General features: G+C 44.8%; 2 protein-coding genes across 2 annotated transcripts; both read right to left on the minus strand.

Moving 5' to 3' along the window:
• Positions 1 to 281: 281 nt before the first annotated feature.
• LOC120807008 lies at positions 282 to 9,870 on the minus strand. The gene is made up of 2 exons (XM_040158605.1): positions 9,676 to 9,870; positions 282 to 3,595 (listed from the first exon to the last, which is right to left on the minus strand). The coding sequence occupies exon 2, from the start codon at positions 2,759 to 2,761 to the stop codon at positions 674 to 676; it is 2,088 nt and encodes a 695-aa protein (XP_040014539.1). The 5' UTR covers positions 2,762 to 3,595; positions 9,676 to 9,870; the 3' UTR covers positions 282 to 673.
• A 2,659-nt stretch (positions 9,871 to 12,529) lies between these two features.
• LOC120806933 (N-acylethanolamine-hydrolyzing acid amidase-like) lies at positions 12,530 to 15,770 on the minus strand. The gene is made up of 11 exons (XM_040158480.1): positions 15,527 to 15,770; positions 14,834 to 14,998; positions 14,571 to 14,694; positions 14,274 to 14,364; positions 14,085 to 14,170; positions 13,832 to 14,004; positions 13,665 to 13,727; positions 13,515 to 13,581; positions 13,381 to 13,409; positions 12,968 to 13,037; positions 12,530 to 12,814 (listed from the first exon to the last, which is right to left on the minus strand). Exons 1-11 carry the CDS (start codon positions 15,703 to 15,705, stop codon positions 12,794 to 12,796), a joined length of 1,068 nt encoding a protein of 355 aa, XP_040014414.1. The 5' UTR covers positions 15,706 to 15,770; the 3' UTR covers positions 12,530 to 12,793.
• Between the last annotated feature and the right edge of the window lie 892 nt (positions 15,771 to 16,662).

The raw sequence follows: 16,662 nt of genomic DNA on the forward strand, positions 1-16,662 counted from the left end.
GTGCTTTATAAGCATTATAGAAATGTATTCTCAAAATGTTTTTGTTAACGTTTTTAAAATATTATGCCGTAACATTCTTCAAACATTTTTGGTGGCAGGTTTTAGAAATGGTACCAGAATGTTATTTGAGTTAGTTTAAGGTTTATCAAAACAATAAAATGTTTCGTACCAACATTATTGCAACCTTATGATAATGCATTCTTGAAACTGTTGAGTGGTAACTATTTCCACTCCCCGTGAACGTTGATGCAGCAAGGAACACACAGAGAGAGAGACGACTGTAGACAGTGCACTCAGTTTTATTACGCAGTTTGCAAAGTGCGGAGATCCCTCCGTTACAGCATAGAGCATATGCATTCAAAGTGGTAACAAGAGAGATCTGACTCGTTATCTTTTAGTGGTGTCTTAAGTACTGTCTTCGCTGGATCCTCCCCCTGCCCACTTCCTGGATCTCATCACAGTCTGTTGTCTACCATACTTGTGCTACCTTCTACTTGTCACCTGTTTTCATCGTCTCTGAGACGAGTGCCCGTGAACCTCTCATGCCCGACGTATATATATATTACGTCATAGGATGATTAATATCGCGTGTCCTACAATCCACTATAAGCTTTTGGCACTTTACATTGGGTATCCCCACAATTCCCCCTTTTGATCTCTGCAAAGAGATCACTCAAAAGTCACCCATGACCCTAAGCCTAACTTTGTCGTCGGTTACTTCTATGTGCTCCTCTACGGGCAGGAGCAGTGGCATCATGGCCTGCGTTCTTCCCTGGATCGCAGTGTCAATCAATCTAACTGACAGGGCGCGGATGCACGGGATACAGCAACATCCACACGTGGTGAGGATAGCAATAAAAGTAGCGATAGACAATAACAGAGATGTAATAATTCCTTTCCATCGGCCAAATACACTTGTCATCCACTCGTCTAAGGGATTATCTAGTCCAGACTGTTCATGCATAGTGTCAGATAACGTACGGAGCCCTTCTAATGCTTTATTAACAGACCCATCCGGGGCCGTATTATTGGGAATGTACGTGCAGCACGCGTCACCGAACATCGCGCAAACTCCCCCTTTTTCGGCCAGCAACATGTCGAGAGCCATCCTATTCTGGACGGCCATCAAGGAGGTTGGACCGGTCTGTTCCGCCAGGCCTGCTACCGCATCCCTGGTAAGGTTAGCTAAACAAAGTACGTTGTAGTGTACATAGTTAATGCGGTCGACGTTTTTGTTGGGCGTAACAGGAAACAGGGCAGCAATGATCAGCATGTTCTCAAATCCCGCAGCTACTTGGTCCACTAGTTTGTATTGATCGGGCACCCCTCTTGGAACGCCAATGGCATCCATGTATGTTGGTGACCCCACTGACAGATCAAAAACGCCCGTGCCGCGTTTAGCAATAACGTGTCTTCGTCGACGGCGAGCAAGTGTTGGCGAGCAAGTGTTGGCGGTGTGTGGATCGGCACGTGAGGGAACTATCTTGTCCCCTACCAGTATGAGAGGAGTTCTTAACCGCACCATGGCGCAGAGACCGTATCCATGTGCTCGTATCCGGACGTGCAAGTCCCGCCCGCAGTAATAATATAATCCTCCTCTAGCCCATACACCGATTTCTTCCCCCGACCTGATGTGCCCGCACCATGATGCATCTACCTGTCCTAGTAAAAAGTTTCGTGGCATGCGGTTATGGGTGACGTTACAACGTGGGGTGGTAAAGTTAAAGCACACATACGACCCGTTTCCTTTATTTGGGGTGAACGGACCTACGGCGGTATCGTTACTAATGGGTGGAAATAAACTAGCGAGGGTGAAGCAATTCTCATCCCGATTCTTTGTGAGTCCGGTCATGCAATTGTATCCCCAGGAATCTGAGGGGAACAATGGAGCCGGTACCGTGACCAGTTGGGGCCGGCCCGACGCACAGGCTACACAATTCCCCATGCCCTGTTCTTTGGCAGTTTGAGTTACCCACTTTAGCCATAGATTGTCATCCGAGTATCCCGTGGCCATCCTAATCACCTCCAACGGTTTCAGTTGTGAATAATCGATGGTCTCAATTCTGGAGGATACGGAGTTATCAGAAGCGCCCCTTTTTCCGGGGGCCGCGGTAGCGGGGGAAATTAGTGGTGTCTGTGTTGGTGTAGCTGCTGGCAGGAAATTAACCTTGATTAGAGCCTGTGGGTCTCTACCCGATATTTCTACTCCTAAAACAAAATATGCGACCTTGGGATATTCCGGGAAGAAGCCGCCGGTGAGCCGCTCTATGGACAATGCCATAGGGTTCGAGCCTTCACCCGAGCTGGACCACTGTTCTCTGGCCAAACTGATCTTGTCTGCTTTTTTCCGGTCGCCATAAGTGTAGTACGGACTCCATTGACCAGTGTAACCTACCGCCTGACTCCAATCGCTACACCATGACATGCATCCCATTGGTCTGCAAGGTCTATGTCCTGCCGCACAGTCCGCGTTTACTACCGGGACGCCACACAGATACGCATCATAACCTCTCCAGCTCCTCGGGTGTCTACCGCACTTTATCACCTGGCAGAGATCAAACAGGAACGCCGTGGGTGATCCCTCGGTGTAGTTAAGTTCTATGCCCCCATATGTGTGCAAGCATGAGTCTAACTGCTGCACACTACGCGTACGATGAGTGGGTGTATCCGTCGGTTCACCCAGCCATAAAATCAATGGGATTATGCTCACCGACAGGGCTGTCAGCCATGCCAATAGCCGGGGATTGCCGTATAAACGCATCCTAGCCTACCGCCGGGGAAATAGCACGACACTTAATACCTTTATGCGTACACCGGAATATATGTGCCAAGCAAGCGAAAGCCTTTATTATTTACACTGTTATCTTCCTTGGTTTTCCAGGAATCCTACCCTTTGTGTCAAACCCCCAACTCCCAGTACTTAGTCTTATTGACCGGCATCTACGGCACACACTGTTAATGTCGTCACCCCTGTTTTGTTTTGTTTTTTTTGTTTTTTTTATATGTACTTATAAGCGGGTATGCCCTGTTAATATCAATCTACTTAAGGCCCAGCCAAACACCATGAGTACAATTATCCAACAGAAAATTCAAATGCTAAGCTGAGCCGGCGACATTGAATCAATTTTTCTAGCTTTTAATTCTTGCGTGGGTAGCGCGGTTTTGCTACATGCAGGAAGGGAGCGCTGTTTCCCTTTCCCCCTTTCGACGTCTTCTTGCTTCGGTAACAGGGGTGGACTACCCTGTTACCTATTTTGTCACCAGGGGATTATTCTGCCCCGTTAGTGGTGATCTTAGGTTCTGAGCTAGCCAGCCCAGTGCTCTCGGCTTGTAGAGACCGATGGACTTCCGCCACCGACCTCTGTGGTTCCTCTACTGCTGCGCACTGATTCCAATGGAACCAGGTGTCATCTTTACCCTTTAGCCTCACCGCGTGGGAGGTTCTCTCGACCACCTGATGAGGACCTGTCCACCTTTGCTCCCCCCACTTTCGCTTGAAGACCCTCAGCAGAACCCAAGCCACATCTGGGGACGTTTGGATGGCCTTCCCTTCTCTCCCGTTGGTTACCTGCTTTGCGAAGGCTGCAACGAGACCCTGTAGTTCATGGAAATAAGCTTTATGGGTTAATCGCTGATCATCATGTAACGCGCCTGAAAAAGCGGCCTGGGGACCAGGGAATACTCTCCCGGTGTGGAGCTCATGCGGAGTATATCCGTACCTTGGTTTATTGAACTTCTGATTGACATTAGTGCCAGGGGTAATGCGTCCAGCCAATTCATTTTGGTCTGTGCACAGATTTTAGCCAATTTGTTTTTTAGCGTTTGGTTCATCCTCTCTACTTTTCCTTGTGACTGTGGGTGATACACAGTCCCAAATGCATGTCTCAGCCCCAGCATTGTTTCCACCCGTTGTAAATCCTGGTTTTTGAAATGAGTACCATTATCTGACCTGATTTTTTCAGGAAAACCATGTCTAGGAATATGCTGATTAATCAGAAACTTAACCACTGACTGACTGTCTTCTTTCTTGGTGGGCCAGGCTTCTGGCCACCCCGTGTATGCATCTACACACATCAAAACATACCTATACCCCCTTACCGAAGTGATCATGTCTGTGTAATCTATAATGATCTCCTTTCCTACTTTAGCCTCTAGAGGATATTTCCCACGATGTGGTTTGATGGTGGGTCTGGTGTTGTATTGCATGCACACTTCACACATTTGCACTGCGTGTTTTATCATGTCTTTGAGGAATGGATGCCGCCAGTTTCCGAAGTTCCTCATCATTTGTGCCACTCCTACATGGCCTACTCCATGCGCCTCCTCTATTGCTGTTTGTCGCAAACCTGGAGGGATGATGGGACGCCCATCTGGCCCCCTCCAGAGACCATCCGTCTCTGTGGCTCCTCTGGCCCTCCACAACGTTTTTTCCTGTGGAGACGCTTCAGCTTGCAAAAGGATTCCTTTTGTCATATCGGGCGTAGACTCTGCCTCTGCACATATCATAAGGACTCTCCCTTCATACCCAGCTGCCTGTTTAGCTGCTTGGTCAGCTGCATTGTTTCCTCTGACCCTGGGTGTGTCACCTTTGTCATGCCCTTTGCATTTAACTACCGCTACCTTTTCTGGGAGCAGGAGTGCTTCAGCTAGTTCCTTCATCTCTGTTTCATGTTTAATAGGTTTGTTAGTGGCTGTTAGAAATCCGGTCCTCATCCACTATCCTAATTCCACATGAACTGCTCCAGCTGCATAGGCTGAATCTGTGAAAATGTTAATTTTCTGTCCCTGTCCGAGTTTGAGAGCTTCCACTACTACTTTCACTTCCGCCTTCTGTGCTGACTGCTGTCCTTCCAGTTTTTCTGCATTTAGGATCACCATTTCTCCCTGCTTGTCTTCAACCACTGCATAGGCTGCTGTAAGGCCTTCCTGCTCATGTCTGAAGCAGCAGCCATCCGTGTACAGGTTTCTAGCTTCCGCTATTGGTTCTGCCTGTAGGTCTGGACGCACTTTCTCTTCCTGGTATATTCTGTCTGCACACTCATGTGGTTCCCCTACGCCCATTTGTTCTGCCATGTTGATCCCTTCATGTGTGAAGGAAATGTTTGGTGCTTCTAAGATTTTGCTTAATCGTCTTTGTCGTAATGTGGTGAGGGTGAATGCTTGTGAATTGACGTATGCTACCACGCTGTGTGTTGTCAATATATGTAGTTGATGTCCCATGACTATGTGTGCAGTTTTTTGTATTAGCTTCGCTACACCTGCCGCGTGTTGGGTGCACTGTGGGTGTCGTTTTTCCATGTTATCTAGCATTACACTTACGTACATTAGTATCACCCTTTCACCCCCTTTTCTCTGGAACAGAATGCCATTCGTGCACTGTTCTGTTCCAGAGACATCTAAATGGAATGGTAGTGTATAGTCAGGAATGGCTAGTTCTGCCGCGGTAGCTAATGCCTGTTTGATGGAGATAAATGCCTCCTCCGTGTCTTGTGTCCATACTAGATCAGCATTGAGATTCCTCATGCCTTGATGTTTGACTAAGTCCCTCAGAGGTTTAGCCAGACCCGTGTAGTTCGCAATGTAGTTTCTACTGTACCCTGTCAGTCCTAAAAAGGACAACATTTCTTTTACCTTGTTTGGTTTGGGATGGTGTAGTATGGCCGATCGGTGTTGTGGAGACAGGCCCGCCCCTTTTTGTGATATCATGCGCCCCAAAAATGACACCTGTTTTCTGGCCACATGGAGTTTGGTTTTGCTTACTTTAAATCCTTTGTCAGCCAGGAGTTTCAGCACCCTGTGTGTGGCGTCCAAACAAGATGAGGCGGTAGGAGCAGCTAACAACAAGTCATCAACGTATTGTACCAATGTAACGTTGTCGGGCAGATGACATTCGCGTAGGAGCTGTTTCAGCGTTTGATTAAACAGACCGGGAGAAAGCGCGAACCCTTGTGGTAACCTGGTGTATCTCAGTTGCTGTCCCTGATATGAGAATGAGAAAATGTCTCTACATTCCTCCGCCAATGGAAGGCAGAAAAATGCATTGGCCAAATCGATGCATGTGAACCAGCTATGAGAGGGATCCAGATTAGCCAGTGCTATATATGGATTAGGGACTGGAACCGTGGGGGTGATCAAAATTTTGTTAATGGCACGGAGATCATGTGTCATGCGATATTTCCCTGTGCCTTTCTTTTCTACCGGTAAGATGGGCGTGTTCCAGTACGATGAGGAGGGTTCTAACACACCTCCTTGTAGCAGGCCGTCGATAGTGTCTGATATGCCTGCTTCTGCTTGAGGTTTATGCGGATATTGTCTGATCCACAGTGGCGCTCCTGGTTGTACACTAAACCTGATGGGCTCACATTCTACGCGACCTACATCAGTAGGGCTCTGAGCCCATAATCGTTGAGGGAGTGACTCAATCATGTGTGCCGCCAGGTGATGATCTGTTTTCTCCCTACCATGTTGACGTGTGATATGTGTGTGTTCCATGGTTGCTGTGTCGGTGGCATTGATAGTTATGCGATACGTACGTGAAGCGGGAGAGTAGTGTACCTGTGGGATGGTTGTTTGTACCCAATCAGCCTGTTCCTGTGCCCTTTTTACTATACCCCCTAGTTCTTTGGCCTGATGTGCGGGGTGTAGAGCTAATGAGACATGTGGGGACGCTTCATCCCCCATCCTGTACCATGCAGCCTGTTCTGGAGTCAATTTGACCGCTGCCGCCACGCCCTGGGGTGCCACATAAATATTTTGTGATTCAATCGTCCATTCATGACCATCCAGTTGTTCCTGGAATTGGTCCTGTTACCAATCTGTCTGCAGCCTGTCGTAAAAGAGGGTGACGTGAGGGGGATCAGGAGGGGAGATATAGGGCTCCAGGAGGGCGATCCAGGGTTTCCACAGCATGTATGCCGAGAGGATACCTCGTCGCTCAACCGTGTCTGGCTGTAACAGTAGAGTAACCACCAAACCGTCCGCACTGCACATTATCGACGCCCCTAATTTCACCAACAGATCTCTTCCCAATAAATTCAGGGGGACGGCGGGTGAGTGCACAAAAGGATGTGTCAGAGATTGTTTCCCCAACTGCGTTCGTAGTGGCTTGGTTATCGGCAGAGTCTGCTTTTCCCCAGAGAACCCCATTAGTGGGATGGATCGATCTGACAAAGAAGCAGGAGGCACCGCCTTCATGGTAGAGACGGTGGCTCCCGTGTCAACCAAAAATGGCAGAGTCTGCTCTTCGACTTGTACTGACAGCATTGGATCTGCCGTGGTAGTGCTGCCAGAGTCTCTCTGTGGGGCGTGTCACTGGTACTGAGGATCCCACTCTTCAGGTGGCTCCCAGTGGACGGCCGGCATGTTGGTTCTATATGGCTCTGCCTCAATAGGCGGCCCATATGATGCCCATCCCCTGCCTCTGGACTGCCCACCTCTTCCTCCAGCTGGACCTCCCCTGCCTCCTCCTTTTCTCAGGTGGGGGCAATCGCGGACCCAATGTCCTATTTCTTCACAGTAGTAGCAACGGCCTCCCCCCGACTGAGCAGGTCCACCCCTTCCGCCTCCCCTTCGTCCGCCCCGTCCTCTCATGCTCTCCCCACTATAGCCCCTCTGCTGCTGCAATGGTGGTGGCACCCAAGGCGGAACGGGGTACAGGTCAGGGTTCTGATTTTGTTCAGCTGTCATCATTATTTTTACGGGCTCTCCTTTCTTCCTATTCTTCTCTTGTGTTTTTTGTCTAGCTTCAGTAAGTTGCAGTTTGAGCAGCTGTGTCTGCAATTCTTTAATGTTATCTTGTTCCTTCTCGCATGTGTCTTGTGCTCGAGATAAGTGGTGCATGAGATGGCGCTCCCACACATGTGAATCACTCCCAGGCAGATCAGGGTTGCTTATCATAGCTGTTTTGACTTCTTCAGGGACACCTTCTAATACTGCCTGTCTGAACCACTCTCTCTGTGTCCCTGCTTTTCCTGGATGTTGGCCAGTATATTTAAGCCATGTGTCTTTTCCCTGATCTATGTACTCACGGGGGTTCTTTTTGGGATCCCATTTCATTTTGGGCATTATTGCGAGTACAGGTCGGGGTTCTTATTTCTTAATAAGTACTTTATTACCCCGATATTCGTCCTCAAAATGTCGTCTTTTGGCAACTTAAACGCAGCTACCGCAGCAGGACACGATTTTTAGTCTAAAACTCAATCTTGCAGAATTTTAGTTTAACAGGCTTCTGCATACCTTTGTTTTGTGGCCAGCCCGTGTCCTGTCTCCTTTGCTGCGAGCAAGTCTTTTAGATCGAATTACTCTAGTGTTTTTGCTGCATCCCGGACGAGCCCCCAATTTGTTGAGTGGTAACTATTTCCACTCCCCGTGAACGTTGATGCAGCAAGGAACACACAGAGAGAGAGACGACTGTAGACAGTGCACTCAGTTTTATTACGCAGTTTGCAAAGTGTGGAGATCCCTCCGTTACAGCATAGAGCATATGCATTCAAAGTGGTAACAAGAGAGATCTCCGCACTTTGCAAACTGCGTAATAAAACTGAGTGCACTGTCTACAGTCGTCTCTCTCTCTGTGTGTTCCTTGCTGCATCAACGTTCACGGGGAGTGGAAATAGTTACCACTCAACAAAACTTAAAATGTTTTGCGGTATTATTCTAACGAGCACATGCCCTCTGTTGCTGGTGCCCCGCTGGCTTGGTGCGTGTTGGGGGAATGCAAGTATTGGGAGCATGGGGTTTGTACATATAGGCCTGAGTTGACAGGGCTCAACCTCTGGGTTGAATGACTGTGCTTCCGAAATCTCATAGCAATCTGCCCAGTATCTCACATTTTGGCCTAAGGCTGGCACTAGAGAAGAGGTGATGGTGGCACCAAGATTGACAAGAAACCTTCAATAACGTGATCGCGCTCGTTCTACAGAGAAACATCTGAATTATTACAAACACCTTCAATAAAGTGTTAACGCATGCTCAAGATTGTAAAATAACAGTTTTATTTTGGAAGACAAAATAAAAAAGTCTCTAAAAATAGCGTATAAATCAGATTAAAATCATCACACACTTTAAACATGCAGTGTTTTTCTTTATATTAATGTTTAAATGTGTAACGCTAAAAACCTGTAGACAAACAATCTAATGATGAATAATTTTGAAAAATTTCTTCCAATTCTCATAAAATATAAGCTGTAAGAACACTGTGAAACATGGATCCTTAGTGCATCTAGGGGAAAAAAGGACGCCCTATGATTCACCGAAAAGTCCCTTAAAAAGTGGGGTTTCTTTCTTTCTTCTTTTTAGCATTCCTTTCAACAAGCTTAGCTTTTGAGGGTGCTCAGAGTTGGTCAACTTGTAATAACGTGTTGACCAACTTAAACATGCACCTATTGCATGTCTTAGCACTCCCGTCAGAAAAACGTAGATCACGAAGAGAAGGAAGACGCTGACTACAACAATGGACACTTTTCACAGATGCATTATAGCAAGGTAAACAAGAAGTTACTCAGTTTTTCTATCGCCAATGGAGGGAAATGTCGTACAAATGTACTTTGATGAGATCATTAAAGTACTTAAAAAATCATACTTAACACTACATATATTAATCACATTGTACAGTTTAGAAATAGTGGTTAAAATTAATACTGATAACTTGTCTTTTTTGCTGCAGTTGAGACTTACTAGTGGTGGACTTGTCCCTCTGTTGGGTGTTGTTCTCCCCCGTGAACCTTGTTCCAATGCTTGATCTAAAACAAGCCTCTTATTGTTAGCAGTTATCCGTGTTGGAGAAGGGAACGTAAAAACTACTCAGAAAGAAACAGGCAGCTACACCTACGCACAAAACAGGTTTGGGCCAAATATAACATCTCTCCAGGACAAGTCGTATCATATATTTCTGTGTAGTCACAGAAAAACTGGAGGAGGGCCACCCCCCTGCGACATTTTCGCAAGCAGAGGAGTTTCCCATAGTTAATAATAAAGGAAGGCCCCCATAACGGAGAGGATTGAGAGGGCAGTCACTTCTGACCCTGGTGGCACCTCATTGTCCGCCCTTTATGTAGAAGGTAACATCATATCTGTTGTTTTGATTGCCCGGTCTAAACTCATTTTAGTGAGTTCACATGCCTGTCATATATATATACATTTCAGGGGGAGACTGCTGACTTGCCGCAGCCACCAGCCTGCATCGAGGAGTTCTGTGGACTTAGCAATGCTGACATATTGACACAAGTTAAAGGCTGTTTTTCTCTTGAATTTTTTTTTTTTTCAGGACTTGGGTGAGGAGATCATGACAGCTGCGTCTGACACACACACCCAGGTTGGCTCCCTTTGTCACCTGTACTTTTGTGTGTATCTAATAGAGACTAACACAGGCTAGGACTAGGCTATGTATGTATCCTGTTCAAATCTTTGACCGAGATTAGATTCCTGAAAAATGCGTGAGTCAGGCACCAACCCAGGCCACCTAGCCTCCGGCCTGGTCACCACTAAATGGTGATTACATGTCATCTGACAAGGGATTTCAGGCCATTTTAAGATACTACCGATTTAACAAAATCCCTACCTAATGTCTTTAATTGTCCTGAATATAAAAAGACCTTTTAAGGACAAGATAATGTAGGGTAGCCTACATGTCATATCACATATGATATGGTCAAATAGCTGAACATTGATGCAGCAAAAGGATTTCCGATTCCCATAATCTCCCTCATGTTCTCCTGGGGGCGCTCTAATGGGGATAGCTGTGCAGTCAATAGCACCTATCACCCTCAGGAATCATATGGACTAAATGTGTTCCTTATAACGGCCCAGCCTATGCAAATTCAAAATAGGCAGGACCAAGTATTTTTACACTGCAGATTACTCGCAATCGCAAAAACAGCCTCTTTGATCTTGAGAATGCTTAAATGGCCTGGGAACACAACAAATGCATCCAGCAGTTTAGTGAGACCAAGTATCGTCGCACACAGACTTCGTGCTCAGATGTTCAGCACCACGGATGGAATACATGACGTGTCTGGCACAAAGCAAGGCACACTGTCTGTTGGACAGTGAGGGCATCACTCCGGCGCGTGGCATTAGAGACATCTGGCCCTGGAAGGTGGCGAAGATAAGGAATCGGTATCTTTCATAGAGAACATCATCAGGGTAAACTGGCGGAATCTGCCGGTCTCTAAACACCCTCGGCCTGCAGAATGAGCAACATCGACTGGGTCTCGACAAGCTTGTGTGCGGAGGGGTGGTGCTTATATATGGCAGTATATCAAGTTAGCCACGAACATAACCTGCTTGGAGCAGTTCAGAGATGCCGCGTGACTTGTCATGGCAGCATACCTCGGGTAAAAACCTATCCACCTTTCGTAGTACGGGTCAATCGGGAAGTTACACAACACGTCACACAGTTACTCCTGACGTTACCCTGATAAGCCAGTAACCTGGCTTCGTGGTACAACCCGCAAATTCATTTATGTAACAGAGTCAGACAACAGACTTTTCATATTATGCCTGTTAGCACTGTTAGAACAGTTCTGCATTTTGATTTAAATGTATTTATATTTTTTTATTGTCTCCAGGTTATTTCTGCTATTGTGATTACAGCATTTATACAAGTTGGTTTAAGTTTTGTTGATTTACTGTAGCAATCATACATGGCATCAACACAATTATCACAATAAGAAAAGTACAAGCAATTCTTGATTTCATAAGTTATCAGCTTTATGTAGCCTACTCTTTTGCGGACCGTTAGTTTGCGGAGCCATTTTCAGTGCTGCCGGCTGCTTCATCGAGTCAACTTGAATTATCCTTCTTGGTATCAATCTTGGGTGTTGCTCGGAGGTCCATCCCTCGTAAGCAGGCAGGATATTTCAAAAGCAATGGACAAAAGTCTATTTTAGCATTGTTTTTAAGTCAAGTAGACGGATAATTTAAGGATCGGGTCTGCTCAGCTAGGTGGTGTCATGTGACTCCCACAGGTGTTGCTCAAGCGCAACTTTTAAATAATAGTCCCTTCTCACTTGTATCGTTAGCCAAAAAGGATTCCAGATAATAAAAATATGCCATGAAACAAAAGCTTATAGTTAGCAAAGGAAACAAACATTTAGTTAAAACAAATATGTCTTTGCTTTTAAATAGCTGTAAAACTCCAACATATTTGATGTTAAAAAGAAAATTACATCAAAATGTACTCAAATCTCCAAATGATAACATGAGCACACAACTTCAAAATAAAGAAAACCTTTTAAATTACTGCTCATTAATTGCGTTTCAAAAGAAAATACCTGGGACCTCCTTCCCCCTTCTGGTCACCGTCACCTTTCCTATTGTATGCCCAGCCTGCTTTTGTCGCACCCGTGAAGGTGAGCTTTGGCTACTCCTATTTAAATCTGAGGTATGTATAAATTACAGGGATCAATCGGTTTATCCACAGACTCCGTTTAAACCATTCTCCCCCTGGGGATATTTTCACTTGTGCTGGAAGTTCAGTGTCATTTCCATACAGAAATGGTTCTCAGATCACCTCAAATGATCGCAATCGTTTCAGTATTCAAAATTTTATTAAGCTCGACAAATAAAGTTCAAAGCACATGTACAATGTAAAGGTGAAAAAAATGATCACACTTTTTCTTTTTAATTAGAAGCAGAAAAGCACAGTCACCCTAAAAATGCACGTGTCCAATTCCTTTCTAGTCTCAATTATATAATCTCCGCATAATCACGAATCTGCATATAACCACGCTGCGAAGTTCAGATACACAAGGACGATGCAGCAAAAGTCAGTGTGTTGTCGGCTGCAATCAGTTCAGTCAGTCCTAATGCAGCCCTTGAAAGAGATGAGAAAGGATGAGTGAAAGAGACTCATATTTTCAGTCACGTATCACCACCTCATTGCTTATTATTCTACGACAAAATGACTGAGAGAGAAACTGAGAGTGCAGACAAACAAATATATGCATTTAAGATGCAACGTAATTACCTGTGACCAGACAAGTGTATTGTACTTCTCGGGGGCTGCTGCACTCATTGTTGTTGTGTAAACAGTAATCCTGGGAGATTATCAACATAGCAGACATTGGACAGTATCAAATGTGATGCAATACATACACCTTATCAAAACAAGCTGTGTAAAGGTTTCTTAAAAGAACCGTATCGCATACATCCAAAACTTTAGACACCCTGACCGAAACTCAGCTATTGCTGTTCTATATGCTACTTGCTACATGCTGAAGATTGTTGTCAAACAAAAGCCTATTGACATTATTGCTGAGGGTGAGGCAAAGGGAACTGAAACTGGTATTCACACAACTGACCCATTTCAGCAACATGAACAGTCATGTGATTCCTTAAGCCAATAATGAGAGCATAATAAACAGAAAAGTTCCTTCTTACCCATTACAGACCGGATACAGCGACAAAACCTGGAGGACAACACTCTGTTACAAATCCATACATTGTCTCTGACTTTCAAAATGTGCACTCTAGAATTTCTTGCCAATATCACATGAACTTTGGTCCATACTTGCCTGAAAAAGTGTATTCATGTTTATGTGATCTTGGCCAGTAGCATTGAGCGCTTCGTTGGCCGCTTCTCTGAGAAATGAGTGCACAACAACAGTGTAACAATAGTAACAACAACAATACTGTGGATGTATTCGTCATACGAGATGAGTCACCTGCGATGATCCCTGGCTGGGGGAGGAAGCCAGTGGTCAAAGTTCGTCTCCACTCTGTACCATCTAAAACAGGAACAGACAATTTTATGTTTGGATTCACGTGTGTAATCACACTCAGCACGCAACTTGAAATAGCAGATTCTACTCAGATCCTTTATTTTGCCTACCCCCCATTCACGGGATCCAGTGGCCAGATGTCGGCAGGGCCCTTTCGGTCTCTGGTGATGACGACCCCTTCCCCTGCTCGCACGCCACCCACAATGTAATACACCCCAGTGATGATGGGGATTTTAGAAAGACGCATCACTGCATCCTGGAAGTTCTGCGCTTCCTCCAGTGTCTGCATTCGTTACACACAATCAGATTCATTTCCTCATACAGTGCATTTCCTCGTTATACTAAATGCCGTGACATACTCACCTCCCTCACCAGCCAGCTGACTGGGGATCGATGAAAAAGAAAAGCGGACACCACATTCTTCCACCAGTTCCACAAGTGTTCACTGCCTGATGATCACAAAAAAGACATGGAAACAAAACAAAACATTAAAATCTGACTATTGCAGCCCTTCTGGACAAAGATGACAGCTGAGAGGAACTGTAGTCTTACCTCGCTGGTCGCCAGAGACAGTAAACTTGTTGGGACTCTGTCCCGTCCACAGTCCAACATAGCCAGCAAAAGAAGTCCCGCGGTACGCCACCTGAACGGGGGTTTCAACAAAAAAAAATCGTGTTGTCTCCTGGACATCAAATCTCCACGCAAGAACTTCCATTGTGCTCCTGCTAAAGTTCTAGACTGATATTGGATTCTACACAAGAAAAATTCGTAGCTATGTTTCCAGGTATAGTTTGAAGAGGTACAATTGCCTGCTATTAAGTTTTTAAATGTTTGGAATACATACTGTACCTCTCCATTCTTGAGGAAAATAACGTTGACAGTCAGATTCGTCAGAACAGGATGTGGATAATCAAGATTCCTGCCATGGTACACGTGCCCATTTTTGTCCTGAGCTACGATGCTAGTGCAAAATCTAGGAATGCATAGAGTTTGTTTTGCATGCATGAGTGGCCTTTCACCTTAATCCTGCATACTTGTTCAACACTGTGTGCCTCTGCATAGTACTTGTGTTTCAACTGTAAATGTGTAAGTAGATTCAGAATCATACGCACGCAGATATCTCATAGGCAAAGTTGAGAATGATGATGTCTGAAAGGCTTCCTCCAAAGTTGGAGGCCATGCCACGGATCTCCCCCGCATAAGGCTGAGGAACGTACTTTTCCAAGGCCACCACAATAGGTGCAACGGCTTGATGCACCCATTTTGGAACTGTAGTGCTGACCAAAACAAAACAACAAAAAACCAAAAACAAATCAGAAAACAGAAAACATTTCTGTTTACAATCACTGTCAGGTGTAGTGGAAGATAAACACAATAACAAAGACCAGAAGTCCATTAATCCAGAAGTGAATTACCCAATGATTAGAGTCTGACATTACATGTTAATGTTAAGTTAACACTGTGTTAGCATGTTAGCTTTCTAACAGAAATAATTTTGTAGCCATTTGTGGTTATGGCCGTGGTGAATATAGTTAACCCTCTTTTCGTTTACCGCCACTGATAATGTAATAGAGATAGAAAACCACATCACTTTTGGCCTGATAGTTACCTAAGAATGTTTATGTTTCCACCCTGACAGACTTATTTTCAGTAGCCTATTTATGAATCTCCCTTATACCGCTGAAATGCATTAGCTATGCACCACTCATAACCGATTGCTAACTTCTGCACGTCTGTAGCAGTGCAGGGTAACAGAGCACTTTCTAGAGATGAAAACTGCCAAAGAGAGCCTCTGTAAAACTTACTCAATGACCTCTGCGCCGGCTTTCTTGAGGAAGTCCGCGTCGAAGACCTTCAGCAGAGGCATCCATCGCACTTCTGGATCTTCATCCAGGCTGACATTCACTGTGGGTGGAGCGAACTCTGCCTGGCACAGCACTACGGGTACGAGTCCGAGCAGCAGCACCGCAGATCGCGCCATCATGACCGGCCCAGCCCGACCCGAGAGACCGGCAGCCTGCTGGTCACGGCGCAACTCCTCTGCGAGTCTGTGAGATGCAGGCGAGGCACAAAAGCGGGACTTCCGCTCCGAGATTTCCAGAATAAAACCCGGTCAATACGGTGGTCTCTTCACACAAACTTCTAGCTTTGCAAACCAATTGCTTTTTGTTAATAATAATAATAATAATAATAATAATAATAATAATAATAATAATAATAATAATAACGGTGGAACAAGGATTCAGATCATTTTCCCAAGTGAAAGTAGCAATTTCACACTATGAAAATACTCCATTACAATTTTGTTTTAAAAGAAGTCCTGCATTCAAAATCTGACTTAAGTAGAACTACAGAACAATTAGCAACAAAATCTACTAAAAGTATGAAAAGCGAAAGTACAGTATGCAGACTAGCCCTTCTAAGTATTATTATATGTAAGCGGTACCATAATGTTGTAGCCTTTTGCGCTGAATTTAATTTTAACTGCTTCATATGCTGTTGGGGAGTTTAATCTATGACAGTGCAGCCTATTTCATACCATGTATGTATGTCTGTATGTGCATGTATTTATGTAAATAGATACATGCATGTAAATACATGTAAACATGTGAATAATTGTAGTCCTTAAGTAAAAAGTATAATATTTCACTCTAAAATGTAGTGGAATTGAAGTATAAAAGTAGCATAAAATTGATAATAATAATAACAATAATAATAATAATATTAATAGTATAAACTCAATATTGTACTTTTAGTGCTTCACCTGTGGAACTTATTTATAAAGCAGAATGAACTGAGAGAACAGGGTGCACACATTGGATGCACGCCAGCCTTCCTAAAATGATATAGGAATTGAGTTATTAGAAACAGAAGAACTGAAGTTAAAAGAAGAACTCATATCCCTCATATCATGCTGACTTCATATCATATGTCACAGTTA

This window comes from Xiphias gladius, chromosome 21 (genome assembly GCF_016859285.1).
Source record: "Xiphias gladius isolate SHS-SW01 ecotype Sanya breed wild chromosome 21, ASM1685928v1, whole genome shotgun sequence".
NCBI lineage: Eukaryota > Metazoa > Chordata > Actinopteri > Istiophoriformes > Xiphiidae > Xiphias > Xiphias gladius.

Coding starts and splice junctions, on each gene's coding strand:
- LOC120807008 (XM_040158605.1), bottom strand. CDS start 2,761: ATGCGTTTATACGGCAATCCCCGGCTATTGGCATGGCTGACAGCCCTG.
- LOC120806933 (XM_040158480.1), bottom strand. CDS start 15,705: ATGATGGCGCGATCTGCGGTGCTGCTGCTCGGACTCGTACCCGTAGTG. Junction 14,695..14,833: donor TTTGCCTATGAGATATCTGC/GTGCGTATGATT, acceptor ATGCATTCCTAG/ATTTTGCACTAGCATCGTAG. Junction 13,410..13,514: donor ACATGAATACACTTTTTCAG/GCAAGTATGGAC, acceptor GTTGTCCTCCAG/GTTTTGTCGCTGTATCCGGT.